The 24,440-nt window shown below is 36.3% G+C and overlaps 1 protein-coding gene across 1 annotated transcript; it reads right to left on the reverse strand.

Annotated features, from left to right (window-relative positions):
• Positions 1-6,301: 6,301 nt before the first annotated feature.
• Positions 6,302-16,238, reverse strand: LOC121430884 (elongin-C). The gene is made up of 4 exons (XM_041628309.1): positions 16,132-16,238; positions 13,078-13,268; positions 10,133-10,181; positions 6,302-8,344 (listed from the first exon to the last, which is right to left on the reverse strand). Exons 2-4 carry the CDS (start codon positions 13,238-13,240, stop codon positions 8,203-8,205), a joined length of 354 nt encoding a protein of 117 aa, XP_041484243.1. The 5' UTR covers positions 13,241-13,268; positions 16,132-16,238; the 3' UTR covers positions 6,302-8,202.
• Positions 16,239-24,440: the final 8,202 nt, after the last annotated feature.

Below are 24,440 nucleotides of genomic sequence, written 5' to 3' on the forward strand. Positions count from 1 at the left end.
TAATGACGTCATAGTAGTCGTACGATTGGCTACGATTTGAAACTAATTGGGCCTTTACTCTAAAATAAAGGCTTGGATTCTGTTTAAGTATTCTTTCAATTAATTTTAACCTCAAATAAAATGTTCCATTCACCTTTTCAGAAAATGAGAAAAATGCGATTTGTTCCAAAATCGGATCACGAACAGTCGTAAGGTGTGCGGTGGCCTTTATATGGGTCATAGGCAGTGAGAAAAGCAGAAGAGATGTTAAGGTTGAAAGAATGAGGGTTGGTCTCACAGTGGGTCTTTCTCCATCAGGGGGCGTTTCACAAAGATTTAAGTATGACTTAGTCGCACTTAGATGCCAGCGTGTACGTGATAAGCAACATGCAATCTCATTAATACACAGTAGTGCGCATCCTCTTAGCATGATCTGACCAATGTGGTCTTGCCTTTTGTACCGCCAAAGATACAAGGTGAACATCGGACTCTTGGGTGATTTTTTTAAATGCTTGGTTAATGCTCATGGCGAAGGGCGCCCACTAGTGTTGAGTTAGTAAACAATCGCACATTGGCACGCTGATGCATATAAAACATATGGGGAAAATGAGAAGGGGGATTTGGGAGGGGGCAACAAGTGGATAATTCTTTTTCTTTCCCAGAAACCTCTTGAAATATATTCATCTCTAATTTAAAAAGAAAAAATTTGAAGAAAAAAATCTGAACATATAAAAATCATCTATCCCTCAACCCCTCCTCTATTTCCCCTTGTATGTTTTGTACACAACCAAAAATGGCAATACGCGAAGGCTGGAAAAGGTTTACTTACTCAACGCTGTGGGGTGCTCTTCCCAAGCAATTCATTGCGCGCTCTATGTACTGTCCGATCTTCAAGCAACTAGGGATTTATAGTGTTTTTGTAAACATGTATAAGGCCAACAATTGTCATCTACAAAAGTAGAGTGTCGGCTTCTGTATGTCAGAAAATAAATGATTTCCTAACAATAAAAGGAGAGCATATTTTCTTTCTACAAAAAGCCACAACACTTGTGGTATGGTCTATATATATGACAAGTGATATCATGGTAATATCAAGAAATTGTCAGTAATTCCGAGAATATTGCAACATTTTGTCTAGTGTTATCCAGAAAAAGCCGCAGAATAAGCATTAAACATGAGGCGGCAAAATACTGGAAATTCACGAAACCACATTCGTATGCATCATTAGCAGCATTAAATACATATTCAAGGTTTTTGCAGATAGCTGATGTATATGAATGGCGTAATGCTTTGTACTTTGCTTAATGATGCATTGTTAATTTATTACCACACACTGAAAGAATATAGCTTCATTAGTGTCTGTGATGATAAAACCACAATAAAATCATGATATACATGTACAGACCTGCCAACCAGTATGTTTTTGGCGTATTTAATAAAAAAAGGTTGGTCTAATAATCATATTTGTGTAAGTTTCATGAAATAGAGACATATAGAGATGATTTTTTTTTCAATAAAATCATACTTTATTGATTTTATTTTTTTCAATAAAATTGTACTTTATTGAAAAAAATCATATCTATATGTCTCTATTTCATGAAACTTACACAAATATGGTTATTAGATCAATGTAATTTCAGGTAACTTTTTTTTCCCAATCATTTTGTGAAAACCGGGGGGAGATATATACACATGTTTAAATGTTGTTTTTTTCATCTGCAAGAGCAGTGCGCATTTTAGCTTGCATGCAGCTTGAGCGCCGAGATGAGCGGGTGAACCACACATATTATGAAATAAGAAGCTTTTGTAACTTTTGAAAAATAATTATTATTATGTAATACACTTTTTTTGGGGGAAGTAGTTTTTATTTTATCACAGAATATAATTTTTCCTTCTCAGAGGTTGGCAGGTGTGTATGTATAGTTTAGTGTTGATAGAAGTACAAGTGGAGTGTGGAGCGTTGTGGCCCAGTGGATAAGTCTTCTGACTTTGGTCGTGGGTTCGAATCCCAGCCATGGCGTAATTTCCTTCAAGAAATTAATCCACATTGTGCTGCACTCTACCCAGGTGAGGTGAATGGGTACCTGGCTGGATTAATTCCTTGAATGCATGAGCGCTGAAAGGCAGCTCGAGCTAAAGCCGGGATAATAATAACAACGCGCCTTGGAATAGAATATTTCTAGATAGATGGCGCTATATAAATTCCTATTATTAGTATTATTATTATTATTAAGTGTGCACAACAAGAAAAGTACAGCATGATGAAGGAATTGAAAGGGGAAAAGTCTAGAAACAATTTTTATTATTGCATTACAAAATAACTTAAAAGAACCATATCACAAATCACCACAATGAAATGAACATGTGTTACAACAAAATAAAAAAATAAGAGGGGAAAACAAGTCAAAAGTAATATTTTTCAATTCATCTGTATACAACATAGTGCACTGGAATACATATTGACATCATATTATCATTGACTAGCACATAAGCAATTACTAGGGGAAACTGAAATGATTATTATCGGCTACTTTCATGCAAAACTATGTTACCTATCGTCAATTATATGTTTGCATAAAATTCAAAAGCATCTTGTTGGAAAATAGCTAATTTATAATTCATTACAAATAATATATCCCAAGCCTAGTACATGTACCTGTATACAAATGAAAATATGCAATACCACATAGGCTAAATTCCAACAATATACTAAAACTAACACGTGTGTTGATTTATTTTGGTATAAATGCAATGCTATACGTCAAATATCAATACACTGTAAGTTACTTGATCAAACAGCTGGAAATGATTTCCCAATTCTTTTTCTTTATTAGAAGTATTAAAAAAACGTGCCCCGACATATATGTTCGAGTCTTGTTGCTAGGGTGGTGTCTTCAAAACATCTTCCCTAGCAACAAGTAGAGTAGGGGGGATGCTGGGGCATTTTTTTTCTTCAATATACAGTAATACTTAAAATAGCAAGAGCTGGATATAATTTGCAAAGTTAAGAGGTGTTTGAACCGCTCTCACTCCCCCTTTCCACCATGGAAGATTTGACTTAAACATTTTGCCGATATTGCTTCCACTTGGTGGATTCATGATTCAGCAACCCCCCTCTGTCGGTAAGGGCTACATATTCAATAATTACTGCATAAAACCCTTTTACACTATTGAGTAGCCATTAACGACACATGACAAACTGTGACACACAGATAATAGAGGTACAGCAATCACTCTGCATAAATACAAATACACAAACATACACAGGTGCAAAAAAAAAAACTAATGCTAGGCTACAAAAAAAATCTTCCTTTCACTCACAACTCTATTCAAAACCTCAGATCTTCGTTGAAAATTGAAGAAAAAAAATCCAGCATATTTAGTTTTCTTGAGAAATAACAGGAGGAAAATCTTGTTATTCATATGACCACCATTTAGCTCATATATTTTTTTGTATTATGTACAGTAAAGAACATCATAATTTACAGATAGTTTGATTACAATTACTATGATCAATAACTCGTATGAATATAAATACCCAGAATCTGTCTGCCTTAATGTGCTGAAAGAAGGCTTTGTATAGTCAGGTAGAGGCAAACCAAGAAGAAAATGCTGCCTTCTGCATGGTTGCATGCATCATTTAATCAGCGGGTTATGACATGAATAAACGTGTCTGAACATGACAGATTAAATCACTTTCACTGGCAGAATGATTGTTTCACAAGAGATGCATTAACAACCGCAGCTGGGCACTGTAATAGTGCTTTAATAGTGATAAATCTGTGCGGCCGATTCTTTTTATGATAGATTATACACAATAATCACGGTGATCAAATGTCAAAATTAGCATGACAATCAATCACTAAGCTATATGTTAGAGAGCCCTAGCCACATGAAATAAAAGCTTAGCAATGGATCATATTAAAAAGCGGGTATTCTTTTAATTTTACAATTGATAACACTGATGTTCAATTAATCATACAAATCAACTATAAGATCAATTGCTAGCTTTGTCATACTTGCCCCTGGACTGCCTTCTTGTAATGGCAGACTGCCAAGGTTACTATTCATTCTACAATGTATTGTAAATGCAGAGTTGGCCTGAAGAGAACCTAAAGGTCATGTGACTTTTTTTTCATGTGTATAGATCTGTACATGTAGCCTCATGCACAGACTGGAGACAATATGGATGAAAAACAAAGATTTTCACAAGAAAACTGGCATCATGAAAAAAAAATCATCATAAAGCCTAACTCTGGATTCTATATAGGTACAGTAGCACAGATGCATTCATGAACAGTATGTCCTTCATTATTTACTCAATCAAATAAGTATCGATGCCCAAAGAATGTCATATTCTAATCACTTCGAGAGCATGCTGTTGCATTTGTAATTGTAATCTGATATGCACCTGAATTTAGCTCAAACTAAAGCCCGGTCACATCGAGAAAAGACATGATCAATTACAATTAATTGTAATTATAAGTCTATAAAGTAAACCATGTACAAAAAATAACAATTACAGTTGTAAAAAGGTAGTCAATATGTAATCAATTATATGTCTTCGTGCAAAAGAGCCTGGATCTCATTCAATGACTCGATCTCTGATGTAGTTTGGATTACTACCCCCCTCCCTGACCCCCCCCCCACAACCCCACCCCTTCTTCCCTTCACAAAAACACACAACACACGTTTTACACTAAAGAGGTACAAAATACATTTTACGTTGACATGGTCCAATATCCAAGCAGAAAATCATTACTGCTCCAAGCTGATAATAAAGCACAGAATTCTCAAACAACAAAAATCACATGGAGTTCTCTCTGGAGGTATTTTTTTTTCCTCAATTCCTATGATTTTCCCCCTTTTACTTGAAAAAGCAGAGCCAATTTACCTTAATATCACAGAAAAAATACATTATGGGTGTATCATGTAACAGTGTATAATAGGAGGAAGTAACAAGACTAGAAAACCACTTCCAGTAGAGGTCAAAGGTCACCAAAACCTCAGATTGCATCCTCGCCATATCCTGACAAAAAAACCCATGACGTTATAGGCTACATCTTGTGAAATGGGGCTTTTAACACAAAGGTTAGAAATTGATCATATATTCAATATGTATGCTTAACAGCACATAAAGATCAATGTCATAAAGCATAAAAATCAGCCTTCCAATCAAGGCCTGTCATAAAAAGAGTTGCGATCGATTCAATCATCCAAAACTATGGAGAGCAAGCAACGTCAACAATGACCATGTATGTTTGTTCAAAATACTTGCCATATATGATGAATATTCATACATTCATACTTTCCTTGAAAATCCAATGTGCTTATACAAAATTCCTGTAAAAGAAATTACGATATTGATCATGGATTTCCATATAGTTGAGACTGATTGCATCAATCGTAACTCTTTGTAAGACAAGGTTCAGAGCCTCGTTTTACAAAGAGTTGCGATTGATCTGATCAAGCGTAACCCAATGGAAATCCATCAGTGTCATAATTTTTTCCTACATCAAATTTTCAAAATGTCCTTTGTAAACAAAGGCAAACACACCAAATTGTCAAGAAAACAATGAATTCATGTCATATACGTCATATCTAGAAAACGTTTTGAACATTCATGCGTTTTAGATAATGAGGTTGCTGGCCGTCCATAGTCGGATCAATCACAATTCTTTGAAAGACGAGGTCCAGATCTGTCTTACGGGACCCTGATGACTCGTCTCAAAATTAGCTTTGACAGGAGTCATGTACATCACATCATAGCACATCACATAACTCAATACACGTACAGGACAGTAGACACGCAAGGCATGCATGATCTTGGAATATAAACAAACAATCTTGGTACCTGAAACGATGCCATATTAAAGATTTCAATGTGAAGATTGTGTTAGGTTTTCAACAATGCTAATAAATACATGTATCCTCTATACAGAAAGTAATACAAATACAAATACAACCTGTCATTCGCGATAAAAAGCAATTTGAAGAAAATGCATTGATAAATATCACATTCTTACTTCAACACCGACCATGTCAATATTACTCCTATTATATGGTTGCCTGTGAGAAGAATATTGTGGCCATGCTACAAATTACATGGATTAATCGACAATTTTCCTGCTGTATCAAAGAATCATCAATTTACAGTTTGGTGCTCCTAAACTAAAAAAAAAAAAATCTGAAAACTCTTGCATTAGTCCAGCTTATGCTGTTTCATCATGGCCTTCACGTAACCCTTATGTCACTCGACATGGCAAATATGAAATATAGTATAGCAGCTTTACCTTCATTTTTGCCCCATTTTCTTTTAATATTAAACTGCCTTCTTGTTTGGAGATCTCCATGAAATACCACTTTGAAATTAAGAGAAACTTTTTTATTTTTACATGATACGGTTGATTTCACAGCATAGAGTAGCATTACCAATACCGTGTTCGCTCAAATACAGCCCATAAACATGATGGATAAAAGCAGTTTAGAGCAGTTTAGCATGCTTTATCACACAAACTAACATGCATGGGACTATGGAAGAATTTTTCACTACAGATCCGCTGTGGCAATGAGAGAGTGTTTAACAGATTTACCTTTGTGTATTCTTCTGAACAGATCACCTCTGAATTTCATGTCAAATATAACAAACTTCTTCTATTAAATGTATACAATATAATAATGCACATCAAGTATATCATCGTTCACCATTATGTACATTCTTCAATACTATTAACACACCTACGCTACATGAAAAGTTGGGCAAGAATCTCGATGCGAAACCAACATCAAGATTGTTCATCTTTGGGGTTCTAGAGTTTGCAATTTTTACATTTGATTTTGAAGAAAAAATATTTCTATCTCTAATAAAAAAAAAGTGATGAGTAAGTAGTTTTGACTAGCTAAATGCAAGACACTTTGAATTTCACAAAAAAAAGATTGTCTTCTTATCAACTGATCATTGACCGTATATGAAATTTACTATAAGACTCTTTGCAGTACCGGTATATGAAAATGCAGACCGGGCGACCAAGGAAAGTTATTTCAAGATTAATATGAATAGATATTTTGAAAACAAGCTGGATGTAATACCGTACGTAAAGGCAATTAATCACATTAAATTTCAATCAATTAGATATACATCACTGAGATACACACAATGAGATTCTGGCTTTCAATGCTCAGCTTCATAGCCCCAGATGGACAGCTAAACCTTTGAGGTTATAATTTGTCTCATCAACTTCTCCAACAGATATTATTTGCTTATATTGCCCCTCAAAAGTGTCACTATTTGTTTACAGTACACATATCACTGTCAGTAAGTAGTTAATATACTCATAATCCCTGGTTTGTTTGATTAATACACATGGGATGTTATTTTTTTAGTAAACATAGCTTTATAGGAAAATAAAACAAGAACATTTTAACCTCTCAAAATATGGAGTAAATCACATACATGCATACACTGCATGTACTGCACAAACTCTGGAAAACTTCTTATAATGTTCTCCTACTTTGACAAGACTTAAAGCTATGAAATACAGTCTATCTTGTATGAATCAACCTCAGATTATTTCAAATAATCAAATATTTTCACAGAACCCATGGTATTACAGGACCTTCTACATGTATATAATTATTTCCCACTGACCTACCACTCCCCCCCCCCCCCCTTTAAAGCTGAAATTCTTATATGCTAGACTCAGAACCACTTACAAAATTTGTAAATTCAACTGATTATCTCGATAGCCTTACAAAACAGGCTTTTACTAAATGGCTGGCACTTTCACTTTATGGTGCCACTAAAAAATGCAGATTATTTATATATGTTTTTATTATATCATCACTCCATTTAAATAAAAAACTATACAAATATGTAAAATATTGGTGAACCAGTCCCCCTTATTCCACAGTATATATAGGATTATAGGATTGCAGTATAACTGGCCTATGATATGTAACTCCATGCATTTATGAGTCATGAATTCTTTGCAGTATTACATTATATGTAAAATAGATGCAAATGTGTGATACATTAAACTCTCCGAATAATCAGCTCTTAATTTACCTGTTTGCATCAATCCTAATTTGGCCAATCTGTAAAATATTTATATACCATGTAATAGGCCTATAGATGCTGACACAACAACTCATTAACAGAGGAGAGTAGTTGTTTCGTTGATCTATCCAGTCCGTCCGCTCGCCTTGAGAGATGTGACATCTGACCTAGCAGTCCAGGAAGTTGGCGGCCATGAGGAGTTCCAGGGCAATCTCTGCTTGGATGGGGAATTCTGGGATTTCTGTGGAGCTGTTGGTGTAGCGTACCTTGTATGTGAAGTACATGCACACCTTGCACAACACGTGGGATCTGATTGCACACGAACAAATCAAACCAAAACAGGAAATCAATTTTAATGACATCGGCACAAGTCAAGTCAATCTATAAACCTTAGGAATAACCATGCGATCTAGTTTGTAATAGTTGATATCTGATTGTAAAGGCCCTGACAGAAAATGGAACCCCCCCCCTCCACAAAAAATTACCTCTCATTTCTCAATAGATCTCTTTGTAATGTTTCTATATCATTTTCTATTTTTCTATTTATCACATCTACAATGTATCAGTAGATCATGTGCTCTTTCTATAGGTTGGCATGCAATACAGATTTTTAAAGAATACATAATGGATAAAGAGTTTTTATCACCATAAGAAAAAGCAAAAAGAGACATTGTGAGGGTATTTTATAGTCCATCAAAGGGAAAGTTGTTCACATGTGACATCACACATCCTTGTCGCATTGCCAATATGAGGATCTCCATAGCATAGTGATTGCAATATTCAAATGTTCATAACTTTCTCACTATTTGTCTGATTTTTCTCAAACTTTCTTTGTTCTTATTCTTTGATTTTTCTGTTTCAACACAAGCCTAATTGTTCCAAAGATTTCATTCCCCTTTATGGTTACAATGAAGAGTAGCATTAAAGATAAAATGTACTCATCATGGGAATGAATGACTGAAGAAACTGCCTCAGAGATTGATTACCAAAGAAGTAGTGTATGAAGTAAAATTTAGGAATCACACAAAAAGATAATAATAAGATAAAAATGAAAGAAGTTTTCTGAGAGCGACATGCACTACACATAGGGATATTATGGACATTTTGCAGTCAGAACACTTCAATTGCCATATTTTTTATGTTTAGGGCATTTGGAGAGCCGCATTTTTAGGTGATCTTTTATCCTTCTTCCTAAATAACACAAAAAGAACTTGAAGGCTTGCAATCGTTTTTTTAAATCTTTTCCACAACATAAGATTCTATTTAAGCTCCCAGTATGGCACTATTCCTTAAAAAAAACATGAACCACATGTAGGCCTACTTGCAAGACCACAGTAGGTTCCCAATAGGGTCCCAACTTGACAATTTAAAAAAATAAGAAATTGATCAGGAGACCCAAAACTTGCTCCCTGGCAATTGCTGCTTTTTGATAATCTGAAAACACAAGATTCAAGTAGAATGGGATGTAAAAGAAGTTTAACTAAAATATATACCTGTATAAAGGATTAGGAATGTCCTGAGTGTGAACTAATTAGATTGAAATCTAATGTCAACAAAATTATCATTTGCCACAAGAAATGTGCACAAAGAAAAGACGTTCTACATACATAGATTCATGGATTTGAATATGTAGAAAACAAACTTTCTCTGATCTGGAGGTTAGTGTTGTCCAAAAGCGAATCTTCCGAGCCACAGTAAACTGGCAAGGAAGAATTAGAAATGGACTGTTTGCTTCATGAGCAGTTGACCCAAGTTTTCAGCAGATGGAATTAAAACCTCAAATTATATTTTGCTAAATTTAATTCAAGTACCATGCAGAAGAATTATCTTGAAAATGTTGTCATGCATAGATACTTTGCAAAGTTTGCATTGTTCAAAACAAACTCTTTCACTATCAAATGCAATTATTGAGAGAATGTGTAACAAGGGACATAACAAAAATCAATATTAATCAAGGAAAGTTTATTCAAATACACTGATTCCCTAACCAACCAGGAAAGCACAATATTCAATATGGCTATTAATAAAGTGAAGATTATCTTTTCACCAATCACATATATTACAATAAGAAAGGAAAGTCAATACTCGGTTACTCACGGGATCTCTTTGAAATGTACTTCATTTGTTTCGTTTTCAGCAAATTGTCCTGCAAAATAGGAAAATAATGAAAAACTTAATATATCTATAAACAGAGCAGGCCCAGTAGTCAATTGTGAGCGTAAGAATAACATGAGAAAACATTCCGTTGCAAACGAACATTTAACATTGACAAACGAGTCTGCAGTACCAAACCTTTATGGAAAGAAAGTAGTTCTTGATGCAAGCATAACATTAAATAATAATATTATAGGGTATTTATATTGCACACATATCCACCTTGTTAGGTGCTTAAGGCGCTCCCATATTACCCGGCTAAGCTGGGCTTTCACAGCGCACACAGCTTCTTGAGGAATTACTTCCTACCGGTATCCATTTACCTCACCTGGGTTGAGTGCAGCACATTATGGATCAGTTTCTTGCTGAAGGAAATTACGCCATGGCTGGGATTTGAACCCATGACCCTGTTTCACAGTACGAAGACTAATCCACTGGGCCACAACGCTCCACATTAACAAAACTTGATGGAGAATGTTCAGGTATCCCATAAGCCCCCTAACCTAAATCCTAGCAAACAGCATAGGCCTCCTACACTATCCATTGCAATCCAATTTTCAAAGAAATTGCAATAGCGCTCTATAAAATTTTAATGTTCAAAGTCCAAATTCTAGCCTGTTTCAAACCTCTCTGTAGGAATGATATCAAATCCATTTCCACATTGTAATGACGTCATCATATGCCGTGACTTCAAGCGATTTGAACTAAATGTACATGTACATGTGTACTCTGACCATAAGGCTTGCAGCAAAGCAGGACTGTTAGTATTCCAAGCATTCACCAACTTCAAATAAAATCATTTTACTTCTGAAATTTCAGAATTTAATGAAAATGTGATTTGTACAAAAAAATTGCATCGAAATGATGTAGATTGTGTGCGGCGGGCTTTAGAGTAACTTGGCTACCCTTAAATAGTTTGACAAAAGTCACCTCTGTTCATTCATTGCCCCCCCCCCTATGTAATTCAAATTACATATATAAATAACATAAATTAAAAGGAAATTCATCAGTAAATGGCAAAAGAGTCGATTATGACTGACTGCCAAACAAAAACAAATCTAGAATAAAATATGGATCAAGTTAGCCAAAGGTAAGGTTCAGTCTAAACTCAAGACACAGAAATCTGTCATATTTATCAAAATATATTTTGCATATAAATCTCGTCAGAAAAACACTCTAGGTGGTTTCAAACCGCCTCGATCACAAGAATCCCCGTTAAATTACGAGAACTTTTTAAGGCTAAAAAATACCCGTTAATTATTCCTGCATTCACACCGCCCTGAAACACATCATTCAGGATAAGTTCCCGAAGTTACGAGCATGCGCAGTGTGGTCTGATAAGCAGGCAAGGCGGGAGATTCAAAATCACTAGCCCAGCAGCCACCCACGCCGCCGCGCCCAACGACACGCTGGGATAAAAGTTCCCGTAATTTGCTTTCACATTGCCAAAGTACCTGCGACCTTGGAAAAATCCCCACGAAAGTTCTCCTAATTTCGCCAGGTACCTACTATTTAGCGGGTATTTTCTTTCGGGGAAATTACGCGTAGTTTGCTTTCACATTACCAAAATACCTGGTATTTTCTGATCGGGGTAAATTTCCCGATCAGAGAATACCTGGAACTGGCGAACTTCGAGGCGGTTTGAAACCACCTTTTGACTTCAGGATTAATTGATATCTATAGAGAAGATCAACTCACGCAGACTAAACTGTATTTAATACACACGGACTTGAATACTAGTACTAACAGTACCTATGGGAGGTTCTACAGGCATGTTGATGTGTGAATATTTTTGATTGGTTAATATTCACTTGGATCTACTAGCAGACGGTCTAATTTTCAGATCATAAAAATCATCATGGATTAACCCACTTCGTCTACTCTCAACCTACATGCCGCTTGGTCCATCACTTACCGTCGTCGATACAAACATGGGCTGTCATTTATTATAATGTTCGCGTGATCTAATTTCCGCTTTGTCAACATTTTATACATTCGTCAGTTGAAAATTTGGTTCATTAACAATTCATACACTGTCATATATGTGTAGAACATATGGATGCTTATTGTAGAAGAGCTTTTAAAACTGGAAATTATGCTTCTTTGGACGAGGTGGCAAGCAGATGAAATGGTTAGAAGATGATCAGGTTGATGATGGCATAGGATTAGACCATGAGGGTCTCAGACCAAAGGGATAGTAGACAAAGTGGGTGTAGACCAAGTGACAATCTCTCTGGGTAAATAAAGGGTCGCTAAGTCACCGTCAAAGTCTGAGGCGCCCCGGTCTGGGTTACAAGCTCTTGCATAGCAAAGAAATCAGAAGTGATTTTTTTTAAGGTGAGTCTACAGTAAAAGCAGTAGAACGTTCTTTGGCAAAGGATTTCATGTTATAGGAATAACGCATTCCGCTGAGTTGTTTAGCGAGTATGCAGTGCACGAGAGGTTTCTTCTGAGCATGCGCACTCCACATGAGCCAGAGGCGAGTGTGGAGTGTGCATGCGAAGAAGAAACCTCGAGTGCATCGCATATCGCTGAACAACGACGGGAAAATGCGTTATTCCTTTTATAAGATGGCTAAGTAATTTCAAACGCAATTAAGCACCTTAGACCTACAATGTAGGCCTATATATGAGAAAGAAATAATGAAATAGATCTAAATCAAATATCAAAAATTTTTAAAATTGCACTTACTGTGCGTTAGACAATTTGGGTGCGCGAAAGTCCCACGGGCGTGCAGGGATAGACACTTTTCGCGAATGATCACGAGGTACGCTTTGACCAATCAGCAAGCTGCAAATTATTTCGCCATCTTATAATGAAAAAATTCAGAAATCTGAAAAAAAAAATCATTTAAAAAATCAGAAATATCATGCCTGACTATATCTTACCTGGTCCACTCAGCATAGCTTTGATGGTGCCCGATGTGAGTGCATGATCTCTCTTCACAATGAATTCATGACCGTCTGACGATACCAGTTTGACGTACATGGCATCAGGCCCTTCACAGCCGCCGTAGATCTTGTCATCGTCACAATCCTTGTTATCCGCCATGGTGATACTTGTTTTACAGGATTATGTTCTGAAGATATTAAAAAAATGAGGATCTTAACTGAGTGAGGGCTTTGCATTGGATTAATTAGCTTCTTTCTTGCCTGATTGATGGAAGAATGGGAAGCTGTTTAAACTAATACATTAGAGGTAACTGTGGTTGAATAGTCTATTATAAAGCTGTTCATGTTTCAAGAACGCATCAGCAATGATTGAGCTATGTGAAATAAATCCTTTTCCACAGTCCAACTTATCACATCACCACCTGTAGTTGGAGTAAAGCTAATAGCAGGCAAGGATCCAAAGGGTTGGCGGAAGATGAAATTCAGACAATGGTGAATGCCTTAATTGTGCATCCCGTAAAATACAGCGATAATCTTTTGTTTTTTTACTTGAAAAGCCTTTTAGGAGATGAAATGGTCATTTTCGAATGGTAACCTTTTTTTATTTTTGTGCTTGTCAGTTTTTTCTGTGGGGGGGGGACAAATTAGCACCCCATAAAAGTCTGACTCTGGATCCATTTCTTAACAGAGAAGTGCACCATGAGGAAAAACTTGATATTTTCACCCATTTTTAATATCAAATTTGTTCAAATATTTGGCAATTGAATTAATCATGTAGGAACTCAATGTTATGTATATTGGTTGTTATCATTAATTATCAATACAGGGGATAGTATCATTAATATTTCTGTCTGACAAGTTGTCAGATCTGACAATTTTTCTTGATTCTGATTGGCCGCAAGGCACTGTTACTATGGTAACTGTCTGAAGAAGCAGGAATTGTCGTATAATTGTCGTCTGATCATGTCCTTTCATGAAACGCTCCCCTGACCTAACGATGTGTGGAGAACCAGGTGGAATATTAAGTGAAATGGCAAAAAGTGTTTTGTCTAGATAACCATACTATAGGAGGTTGTAGCATGGGGGGGACACATTAAATGTGTCCACATTAGATCGAGACTCATCTAATAATATTTATAAAACCATAAGGGAAATTGGGTTTGTGAATGTCTAACACAAGTTTGACCCCTTTGCTTTTTTCAGATGATTTGCCAATCAGTGAAACAGGACATAATTTTGGGAACGGGTTTACTTTTCAGAGCTTAAACATCAAATTGATCCTCACAGACACTTTTAATTTCATATTATCATTTTGTATTATTGTACATGTAGTAATCTATTAAAGGTTTGATGAAAAAATGTATCAGATGAATTTATACATGTATATTGAACTTCATTACTTTCACAGAGTTCTATCAAATGGTAAAATGGTTAAAATCTAGATGTGCATGTATAACTCCACATATTTCACCCAATTTCTCTGACATAAATAACATTAAATATTTATAAATTACACTCTCAGAATTTCAGATTGATCTAGTCTACACTGTTATAACTTGGGTTGAGTCTGTCTGCAGGCTAGCTGTAATCTGATGGTTTGGGATCAACTTGGAAAACATTAAAATATCTTTGAAGTTGAAAGGTCAAGTCCACCCTAGAAAAGTGTTGATCAATATGAATCAAAAGAGAAAAATCCAACAAGCCAAACAATTTAAATTTCATCAAAATCAGATGTAAGATAAGTTGCATATGACATTTTTATGTTTCACTTAAATGTATTTTTCACAGAATATGCACAAATTAGTGACATGCAACTGAGAGAGTCGATGATACATGTCTCCCTCATTATTTCTTGTTGGTTAGACTAGTCATCAAGATGGCTAAAAATCAGATTTCCATCTTCCAATGATTTTGAATAGATTTAAAAAACAAACAAACACAATATTTTCTAAAATTCATCAAACTTCCACCATTAATACACAAATACCTACAAAAAATAAAGATTTTGCCCAGTTATTTTTTTTTCAATATCAGATTTCGATCACACTCCTAATTATTTGCATGGGAAATAATTTAGTCACTTGAAAATGGTATCTGTGGAAAATGCTGGAAGATGCACAAAATCACTGATCAGCTATATATTTTGACCATATTTTGTTGTTCTGCGAAAATAAAGACTGTCTTTGAAAATGTGGTTTGCCTTTGGCCCTTTTCCATCCCCTTTCTATTCAAATTCCCTTCCGGAAACTGTTGTTCAAGTATGATTCAATTATTTTCTAATGCTTACATGCACGCGTTCAGGAATACAAGGCCAGACATAACTCACTATATGGCAAAGTCAATGGTAGTGGAAAGTTGTCAACGGTGCTGAAGAAAAAAAAACTGCAAGCAAAAGGACATACCATACATGTAGTGACTCATATTATACATGTATTTTACGCTCTTAAATATGGTACATGTAGATCTAGGCCTACTAATTTTGGCCAAATCATGGTTTCAGGAACCGCTTTTCAATTTTTATGTGCATACTTCTGTAAAACGTGAATGGAGGTGGGAAAAGGGAAACGTGCGTTTGACTGAATTGCCGCCTGCTGTAAAGTACGAAGTGAATGGTAATTCAATCATAATTTCACGATAATTTAATGCCCTAATTTCACATTTTTGGTAGCTTACCTTACAGACCAAACACGGAAATTGTCACACTTGCACTTTCCACATTAATCATTCTTAAGAGTAAAAACTGTAAACTATTATTCTTGTCAACCAAAAGGCAACACACACACAGCTCAGGCCACACAGTACAGCTCAGACACAGTGCTACACAGGCACTGCTAGTGCAGGGCAGTGCATGCAATGCCAATGCAATCGCGAAAGAGCGAAAGGCGCCACGAAAGTCGAAGAGAAAGACATACGATTTACCGGTTTCCTATAAATATTCAATATTTCATACAGTGCATTCTCAAAAGCATTGAAATACCACAACAAAATCACGAAATAAACTTATACAGATATAAACAAAAAGTTTTAAAGTCCAATTCAAACAATGCTTACGACTCGTTGCTGGCCACACCGCAGTGATCGTCATTGAATGAAAACATAAACGCCGGTTTCCAATAATGGTGGCCACGCGATATAGATACAGTGCACAATACAGAAGTACGATTCAGGGCCCGTTACACAGTCAATAGTAATTGATCAAATGACTGATTTTTACAATTGATCATACGCAATAATCATCAACATATATGATCGTTACCAACCTACAATCAATTATTAAAATTTTATGTTACAGGGCCCTAATCCTGCGCGCTTTCTTCCTCGGTTTTTATCGAATTATTTGTTCCCTTCTTTGAGTTTGATGTAAGGAATGCGATAGCCGATGTTCATAAAAATATACTAGATCTAGTTTACTATGGAAATGAAGTGGTATCACTTTTTATTGTGGCCTAGCTATGTTCATTGAAAAACGCTCTGGGAAAAAAGTTGAATCTTTTGGTTTTTTTTGCTAGCTCGCTTTGCTCGCTCAGGACTTTGAAGATATTAGGTTGCACACGCCATGTCAATTGTGCCCCCTCATTTTTCAAAACCCATTAGGCCTACTCTATAGCTATATCGTTGATCTGTAACTATCAGAAAAAAATATACCCGGGGCTCAGGCGACTTCGCCCCCAAAATAAGAGCCCTTGGCCAATAAATAAGGGAGCAGAAGAAAAAAATTAGAACTATTGCCAAGGAAAAAGGAATGACTAGGAAGGGAATATCAATGGCATGATGAGCCAAAAGTTGTGGGGGTGCCAGATCGACGTGCAAAATTGGCAAAAAGTTGCAATCCAGTGAAGACATTTTTTTACCAAAATCTTATTTTGTGATAGATCTTTATATAATATTACATTTCACCCTTTTTTTCTTTTTATATATTTTTTTTTTCTTAATAGTGAAAGTTTTTTTAGGGGGGTCTTTCATGGCCCCAGCCCCCGACACCATCTTTTCGCCAGATGAGGGAAATGGAAAGGAAGCTAAAATAATTAATTTACAAGCAAACAGTTTAGCTCGGTTTTGCGCCCCGAACGTATATTCATCCCAGGCCCCCGAAGCTACCGCCATTTTGTTTAATCCATTAGAAGCTAAAATAAGCCCCCATTAATATTAATTTCGTACGATGCTCCCTCGTCAACTGTGGTTTTGTACGTGTATTAGACAATACGCACATCAGCGCAATGACAAAGGTCAACTTGGAAAATTCATTAATGTATTCATTTTGTTACGCGCTCGTGACGCGAAGGATTCAGCGAATCAAGCAAGCGCAAATCTGAGACGATACGTTGCGCTTTATAAAGTATCGATATCACAAGCGATATCACTTAAAAACAAAACAATGTTTGTATTGCGTCTTATAGACTGTATTGCGTCTTATAGACCTATGCTAATTCTAAAAGGGAAGATGAAAAGAGTAGATAAAAAGGTAGGGGGGGGGAGCAAATCATGGTTATTACAATGATGGTATTCATTTTCACTGGTTGAGTATGAATACTAAAAAAAAATAACTTTCACCACTAAAAGAGTAATTTCTTGTTAAAATTATTGGAGAAGTAAAAAAAATAAAAATCTTCATGGATCCCCGTGCCTGCTTTCTTCTGGCGTCCGTTTCATAATGAATTACACTGAGCTATTTAAACATCGCTATTATTGTGATAACCGTGGGAACCTTGATTATGATTGGTATTCGTAGTTACCATACTAGTACTTGTAACTCATGATGAAACGGGCCCCAGTTTATCATGCTCAATATGTTTCCTGTCCCCTTTATTCTCCAGCATTTCTTACTCTGTTTTTTTTTTCCATTTAATCATTTTCCCACTCATGTTCTTTTGTGCCACCTTTCTCCTACATATGAAGAGCTCACTTTTAAAAGGGGTTAGGTCCATTTTTAATCAAATTTGATTTTTATGTCTTAATTGATTTTTAGTAGCTCTATAAGATGATACCATAAAAAAGTTGAAATTCCCATAAAAAAAGTGAACTAAAAAAAGAAAATTCACTTTTTTCAAAAGGGGTTAGGTCCATACATAATTTTTCTGGAAAATAATATCTTAAAAAAAATATGAAGATAAGTAGATTTCTTTTATACCCAATTTTTGAATTTCTAATGGTAGGGTATCATGAAAATCCATTTTCGCATAAGAATATTGCAATATGGGAGAATTAAAAAAAAATGATTTTCTTGGAGTGGCCCTAGCCCCTTTTGCTACTTAACTTTTCATATATTTCCTTCTAATTTTCCCACTTGTTATCTGTCTCCTGGTTTCCAAAAATCTCGTCTTATTTCTCTTCCACCCCTTTTGTTCCTACTTCCAACATCAGCTCTCTCACCACCCCCTCTAAATTATCTCTTCATAATTATGTGCCCCTCCATTTCTTTCTCATCTCTTTCAACCCACTTCTCATCACTCTTTCCCTCTCTCGATCTCCGTCTCATTTTGAATTTTGCCAATTCCAAATCCCTTTCATTCAGTTAGCTCTGTACAAATACTATATGAACACAAATGAAAGACATGAAGGAATTCTCTGGTCAGTGGTAAATTTTATTAATTATCCGGAAATTATCAGAGGATTAAGCTTTACCTTTTTCTTAAGCGTATGTTAATAGTTTGAACCAAAAGAAATTTGTGTTTGTATGCTGGGGGGGGGGGGCACAATTCCCCCTAATTTTTGAAGCACTGAAAAGTGCCTTTTTATGCAAGAAAATGCCCCATCACGAACGTGTACTGTGTCCCTTTCACCTGATGAGAACCTGTTTTAGGTAATACCAATTAGTGCTCTTCCTTATATGCATTTTTTTCTCCCCAAAAATGCCCCCCCCCCACGTGTTCTGTGCCCTTCCATCTGAGAGCCAAAAGTGCCCCCTCGCCTTCTTGAAAGTGCCCTTACTTGAATAACTGCCCCCTTTTACCCAAGAAAAGTGCTCCTAAAGAATTTATTCTGTGCCCCTTTCACTTGAGAAGGATCTGTTTTATGGTCACCATGACGAGTGCCCTTTGAAACAAGAAAACAATATTTTCATTTCTATGATATACTTCTGAAGGAAATACTGTGTGCATTAAGTTTAATAATTCATGTGAGTGGGGTATATAAGCAGTTTCGTACAGATGGAGGGGGGGGGGCTTGCCCATAGGCGGCGGAAGCGGTGGGATAGGGGGACCTGTCCCCCCTAAATTTGAGGTGGGGGACAGTCCCCCCCTAAATTTTTTGTTGAGAATCTTTTTTTTTTTGCTCGTCAATTTTTTTTCCTGCGTCCCCCCTAAATTCAGGTAGACTTCCCCTTAAAATTGTTGTGGCCCCCCTAAAATTGTGGTTGACAACCTTTTTTTTGCTGGAAACTGTTGTGGTCCCTTCTAAGATTTAGATGGATAAAATGTCAAAATTTTGCTCGCTCGTAACTTTTTAAAAATTTCACATAAAACAGCATTTTCCCTGTGCCCCCCCCCCCACTTTCAAGCAACTTCAATCCGCTGCTCCTATTTGTATGTTTATAGCTTCTCTCTTTGCAACCAATTTTAATGAAAATCAATAAGAAATTTCATACGTCATGAATTTGGGTTGTGATAATAATTTTTTTTTAAATTGGACTTGGAAAAAAAAAACCTTTTCCATCTTCATCACGTGGTTCCTAAGTCTTCAATGTTGAATAGTTGGATTACTTGAATGAAAACATCTGTTACACCAGTCCTGCAGATTGAAAAAAATAGAGAAAGAAAATCAATTAAATTGTCATGATTTATAAAACAAATGTTTTAAGAAAAGTGAGACTATGCATATATATGTTTCTTCAACACATACCATAGGAAATCTTACTTCTACTAATTATAAACTTGTACTTCTATAAAGCATATATATCACTTAAACGTGTTCTCTGCAGTTTACATACCACTCTCCATTCTAACTACATGTACTCTTTGAAAAAATGACAGAGATTTCTTGTAAATATGAATATATAAATTAACATATGTAAATTATATGAATAGAATTAAAGTTGATATGTTTTGTTGCACAGAATATTTTGATCTGTAATTAAAAACGACAATAACTATAATCTAAAAACAAAATTGAAATGGGTTTTTCAAAGGCAGGTCTATTTGTTGCCAAAAAAATGTGAACAACCTCCATTATCAAAAATAATCACTAACTAGCTCACTCACTCATGTAGTTTGTGTTTCTCTTTGTGGTCCAGGCACTGTTCTATTAGGCCTACTTCAATTATTTATCATCATCAATCACCTCCATGGAAATTGTCAAACTGCATCATCCTATTAGACAAAATGTAAAACCAAAAAAAAATTGTAAATCTACAAATATGAAATATGAATATCACACTAAAGAATGAATAAAATGAATTTTATAAAATATAACTCATGAAAAATAAATATTGCTTTGTTTATAAACAAATAGGAAATAAAAAGGCAATTTAATTACTAGTAGATCAAGGACATGACCTAATTTTATAAATTTGCCCAAAGTACATATCTTTTGACATTGGTTCTACTTTAGACTCGAGAGCCTATATATTTAAGAAGTGTATGTTCAGTACAGATCCTACCTCTTTGTGGCTCAGGTTATTTTTATTTAATGTAAACATGGTTAACATTCAATGCATGTTATGTATCTGTAATTTTGAATGGGTTAGTTTAACTTTAATACCTGGATGAGAATCTGCAAAATGATGCATGCACTTATGATCATCATCTTGAACCACATAGGTAGACCTCTATACTGTTTTTCTTGTCCTTCAAACTCAACCTGTTTTTCTTGTTCTTCAAACTCAACCTGTTTGTGAAAGAAAAGAGTACAATAATAAGTGATATTTTTCATGGCCGTTTGTATAGGGGAGGGATTTGGGTAAGAGCTGAAATGTGAAAACCTTCATCAAAAAAAGAATTGCATGACATCCTTCAATTTTATTTTAGAAAATGCACAAAACGGCCATAGGTAATATTGGTTACTTCTGGCCCTCGCTTTCTGAATTTTAGGTTTCTCTAAATTTTTTCAAATGTCTGCCCCCCCCAAAAAAAAAATCTGCATCTTTTTATTTCAGTTGACTTTAACATAATTTCATCTCATGCACTGGGTCTAGATCTATTTGTAAGAAAGTATAGATCTAGTCCAAGACTCAGAGCTGTGCAACAGCATTCGCGTATCTAAATTACTCGTAGGTCTAGATCTAGATAGTAACGATGGACTCTCAATCTATCTAGACCTAGAAAGTAAAGCTTTGGTTCTAAACTGAGATCTAGGCCTATATGGATTTGATGTCTGACTTTTATTCCTGGCTAAAAGTTTAAACTTCATTGCCATTATTGACCAAGATTAGATCTAGGGCCTAGTCCTTGGTCCACTGACACTAACTGATATACTCGTACATGTAAATGGAGTCGTTTAGGCCCAGACCTAGATCTAGGCCTAAATTACAGACCTAGATCATAAGCCCTGGGCCTGGGGTAAGTGTCGCGGGTTGGGAAAGTATAATTTAGATGACTAGATTTGAATTAGGTTGGCCTAGAATTAGAAAGCATCCATCGATGAATAAAAGTAAAGTACCGTAGATCTAAGTCTAAAACAATAAGAAGCAACACTAGTTGCTGGTTTCTAACCAAGTTAGAAATTAGATCTAACGTTAGGCCTATCTAGATCTAGGTCCTAGATCTAGCCTATTGATAATAAGACAAACATGCAGAGCAGTATATTATTTCTTGTAGACCTCTACAGGAATAACCGTCGTTTCTGGGGATTTATTCAACAATTTCTGACATTAACTATTCGTGAGTGAGCCAACACAGTTCAGCGGAACAACCAAAATAGAGAGACTGAAGCTTTTGGTCTAGTTATTTCTAAGACAGAGTCTAACTATAGACCCTATTTATAAATAACAATAAGTTAAAATGGGTGGGGGCTAACAGTAACATTGGCGGCGGAAGGAAAAAAAATTTGTGGGTGTCTACGGTACCTGAAATTTTGGGATGGACACATGCAAAAAATTGGACAAGTGCTCCAAAAAATTTTGAAAAGCAAAAAAAAAGAAAAAAAAAAAAAGGTAATCAACCTAAATTTTAGGGGGGGACAACACACGTTTCAATGGGGGTCCACGTGAATTTAGGGGGAACGCAGGGAAAAAAATTGACAAGCAAAAAAAAAAAAAAAAAAAGGTAGCAAAAAAAAATTTAGGGGGGAACCGTCCCCCCCACCTAAAATTTAGGAGGGGGGGACACGTCCCCCCGCTTCCGCCGCCTATATGGGGGCTAAATGCAGAAGCCTGAAGTTATGCAAAATAAATTTGATAGGCCTATCTGAAACTGAAAGTGAGGATTGACACAATGACAGGCAATATATCTTCATCCACACTCCACTTCACAGTTTATTCCTGCATGACTGGGTTTCGATCTACTGAAGATAGATGCAGATCTCCCTCCATCTCCCCCTAGATCTAACGTTACAGTATACAAAAAGAAACTTCATTCTTCTTGATTTAATCAATCATGGGTTGGTCCTTGTTAATTGGAAATGAACCAAACCGGCCCGAAATTTTCTCGATGACCAATCGGCTAGGTATGGAAGCTTAAAAGTGCCACCGAGATGTTGAGATAATTATCTCGGGAAGTCGACATCTTGATAGCAAAAGATAAGATGACGAGATCCTGGATCTCATCATGTCGACATCTTTTAGAAGAGATGACAAGATCCCGGATCTCATCATGTCAACATCTTTTAGAAGAGATGTTGAGATGACAAGATCCCGGATCTCATCATGTTGACATCTTTTAGAAGAGATGATGAGATGACAAGATCCTGGATCTCATCATGTTGACATCTTTTGGAAGAGATGATGAGATGACAAGATCCCGGATCTCATCATGTTGACATCTTGTAGAAGAGATGATGAGATGACAAGATCCTGGATCTCATCATGTTGACATCTTGTAGAAGAGATGATGAGATGACAAGATCCTGGATCTCATCATGTCAACATCTTAAGAAGAGATGTTGAGATGACAAGATCATCTCATCATCTCATCATCTTTTGATTTATAAGAGTAAAGCTAAGAAGTTACACTCTAAAAAATGAAGTGCTAATTTAGCTCTTAAAGAGCGTGTATAGTGACTGCACTCGGAGTGCTGTACACGCTCTTTAAGAGCTAAATTAGCACTTCATTTTTTAGAGTGTACTATTACCCCTTTCAAACGAACAAACAAAAATCAAGTTCGAGCGGCCGATCGGGGAAATATGGCTGAAAAAATTGGCGACGGCTGGATCCGCTCCTGATGCAATTAAAGGATGCACTTATTTGCAGAAACAGAACGCTGAATTAAGAAGCCATGTGTTCATCTAGGCACGAAAAGCTATGAAGAATATATATAGGCACCCATGAGCAGGCCAATTAAGGGTACTCATCAACACATAAAACGGGCCTGCACAGGTGAAAGGGGAACATGGTCGGCAGGTCGGGAGCCGAGGGCATTTCTTGGTAAAAAAAATCGAGAATGTGAACTTCGATCGTAACATCTCTCAGCGAGCGAGGTGAAAGGGGCACAGATACGAGACAGGGCATCTATAAGAAGACAAAGGGGTACTTGCTTCCGTCATGATTTTTTTATTTCTTAGGTATGAAATGGGCACAGAACTCCTTCACGACTCGGGGGCATCTTTCTTGCGTAAAAAGGGCACTTTCATTGCTTCACTAAGGGGGGGGGGGGTGAGGTGGGAGGCACTGATCGCTGCTCCTGGTGAATGTATGACAGATTTTGATAACATTTCATAACTTTGTGAATTTTACTATTTTATTGAGATCACTGGCGGCGGAAGCCAATAAATTTAGGTGGTGTCCATCTGAAATTTTGGGATGGACACATGTAAAAAATAGGACAAACGCCCAACATTTTTTGACAAGCAAAAAAAAAAAAAAAGGGGGCATCAACCTAAAAATTTTAGGGGGGGACAACACACGTTTGAGGGGGGCCACGTGAAGAAAAAAATTGACAAGCAAAAAAAAAAAAAGCAAAAAAAAAAAGGTTATCAAAGAAAAATTTAGGGGGGGGGCGTCCCCCCCACCTAAAATTTAGGGGGGGACACGTCCCCCCGCTTCCGCCGCCTATGATTGAGATATATAAATATTTTAAGACCAAAGTACCACTTTAAATCCATTTGCCACACTCATGCAACCAATGTGAGCTAATCCTTGATACAGAAGTGCCGAAATGAAATCCTGTTAAGCATTGGCAGAAGCCATTGGCGGTGGAAGCCAAACATTTTAGGGAGGGACCACCACAATTTTTTGATAAGCAAAAAAAGGATATCTAGTATCTACCAAAAA

Source organism: Lytechinus variegatus, chromosome 17 (assembly GCF_018143015.1).
Source record: "Lytechinus variegatus isolate NC3 chromosome 17, Lvar_3.0, whole genome shotgun sequence".
Lineage (NCBI taxonomy): Eukaryota > Metazoa > Echinodermata > Echinoidea > Temnopleuroida > Toxopneustidae > Lytechinus > Lytechinus variegatus.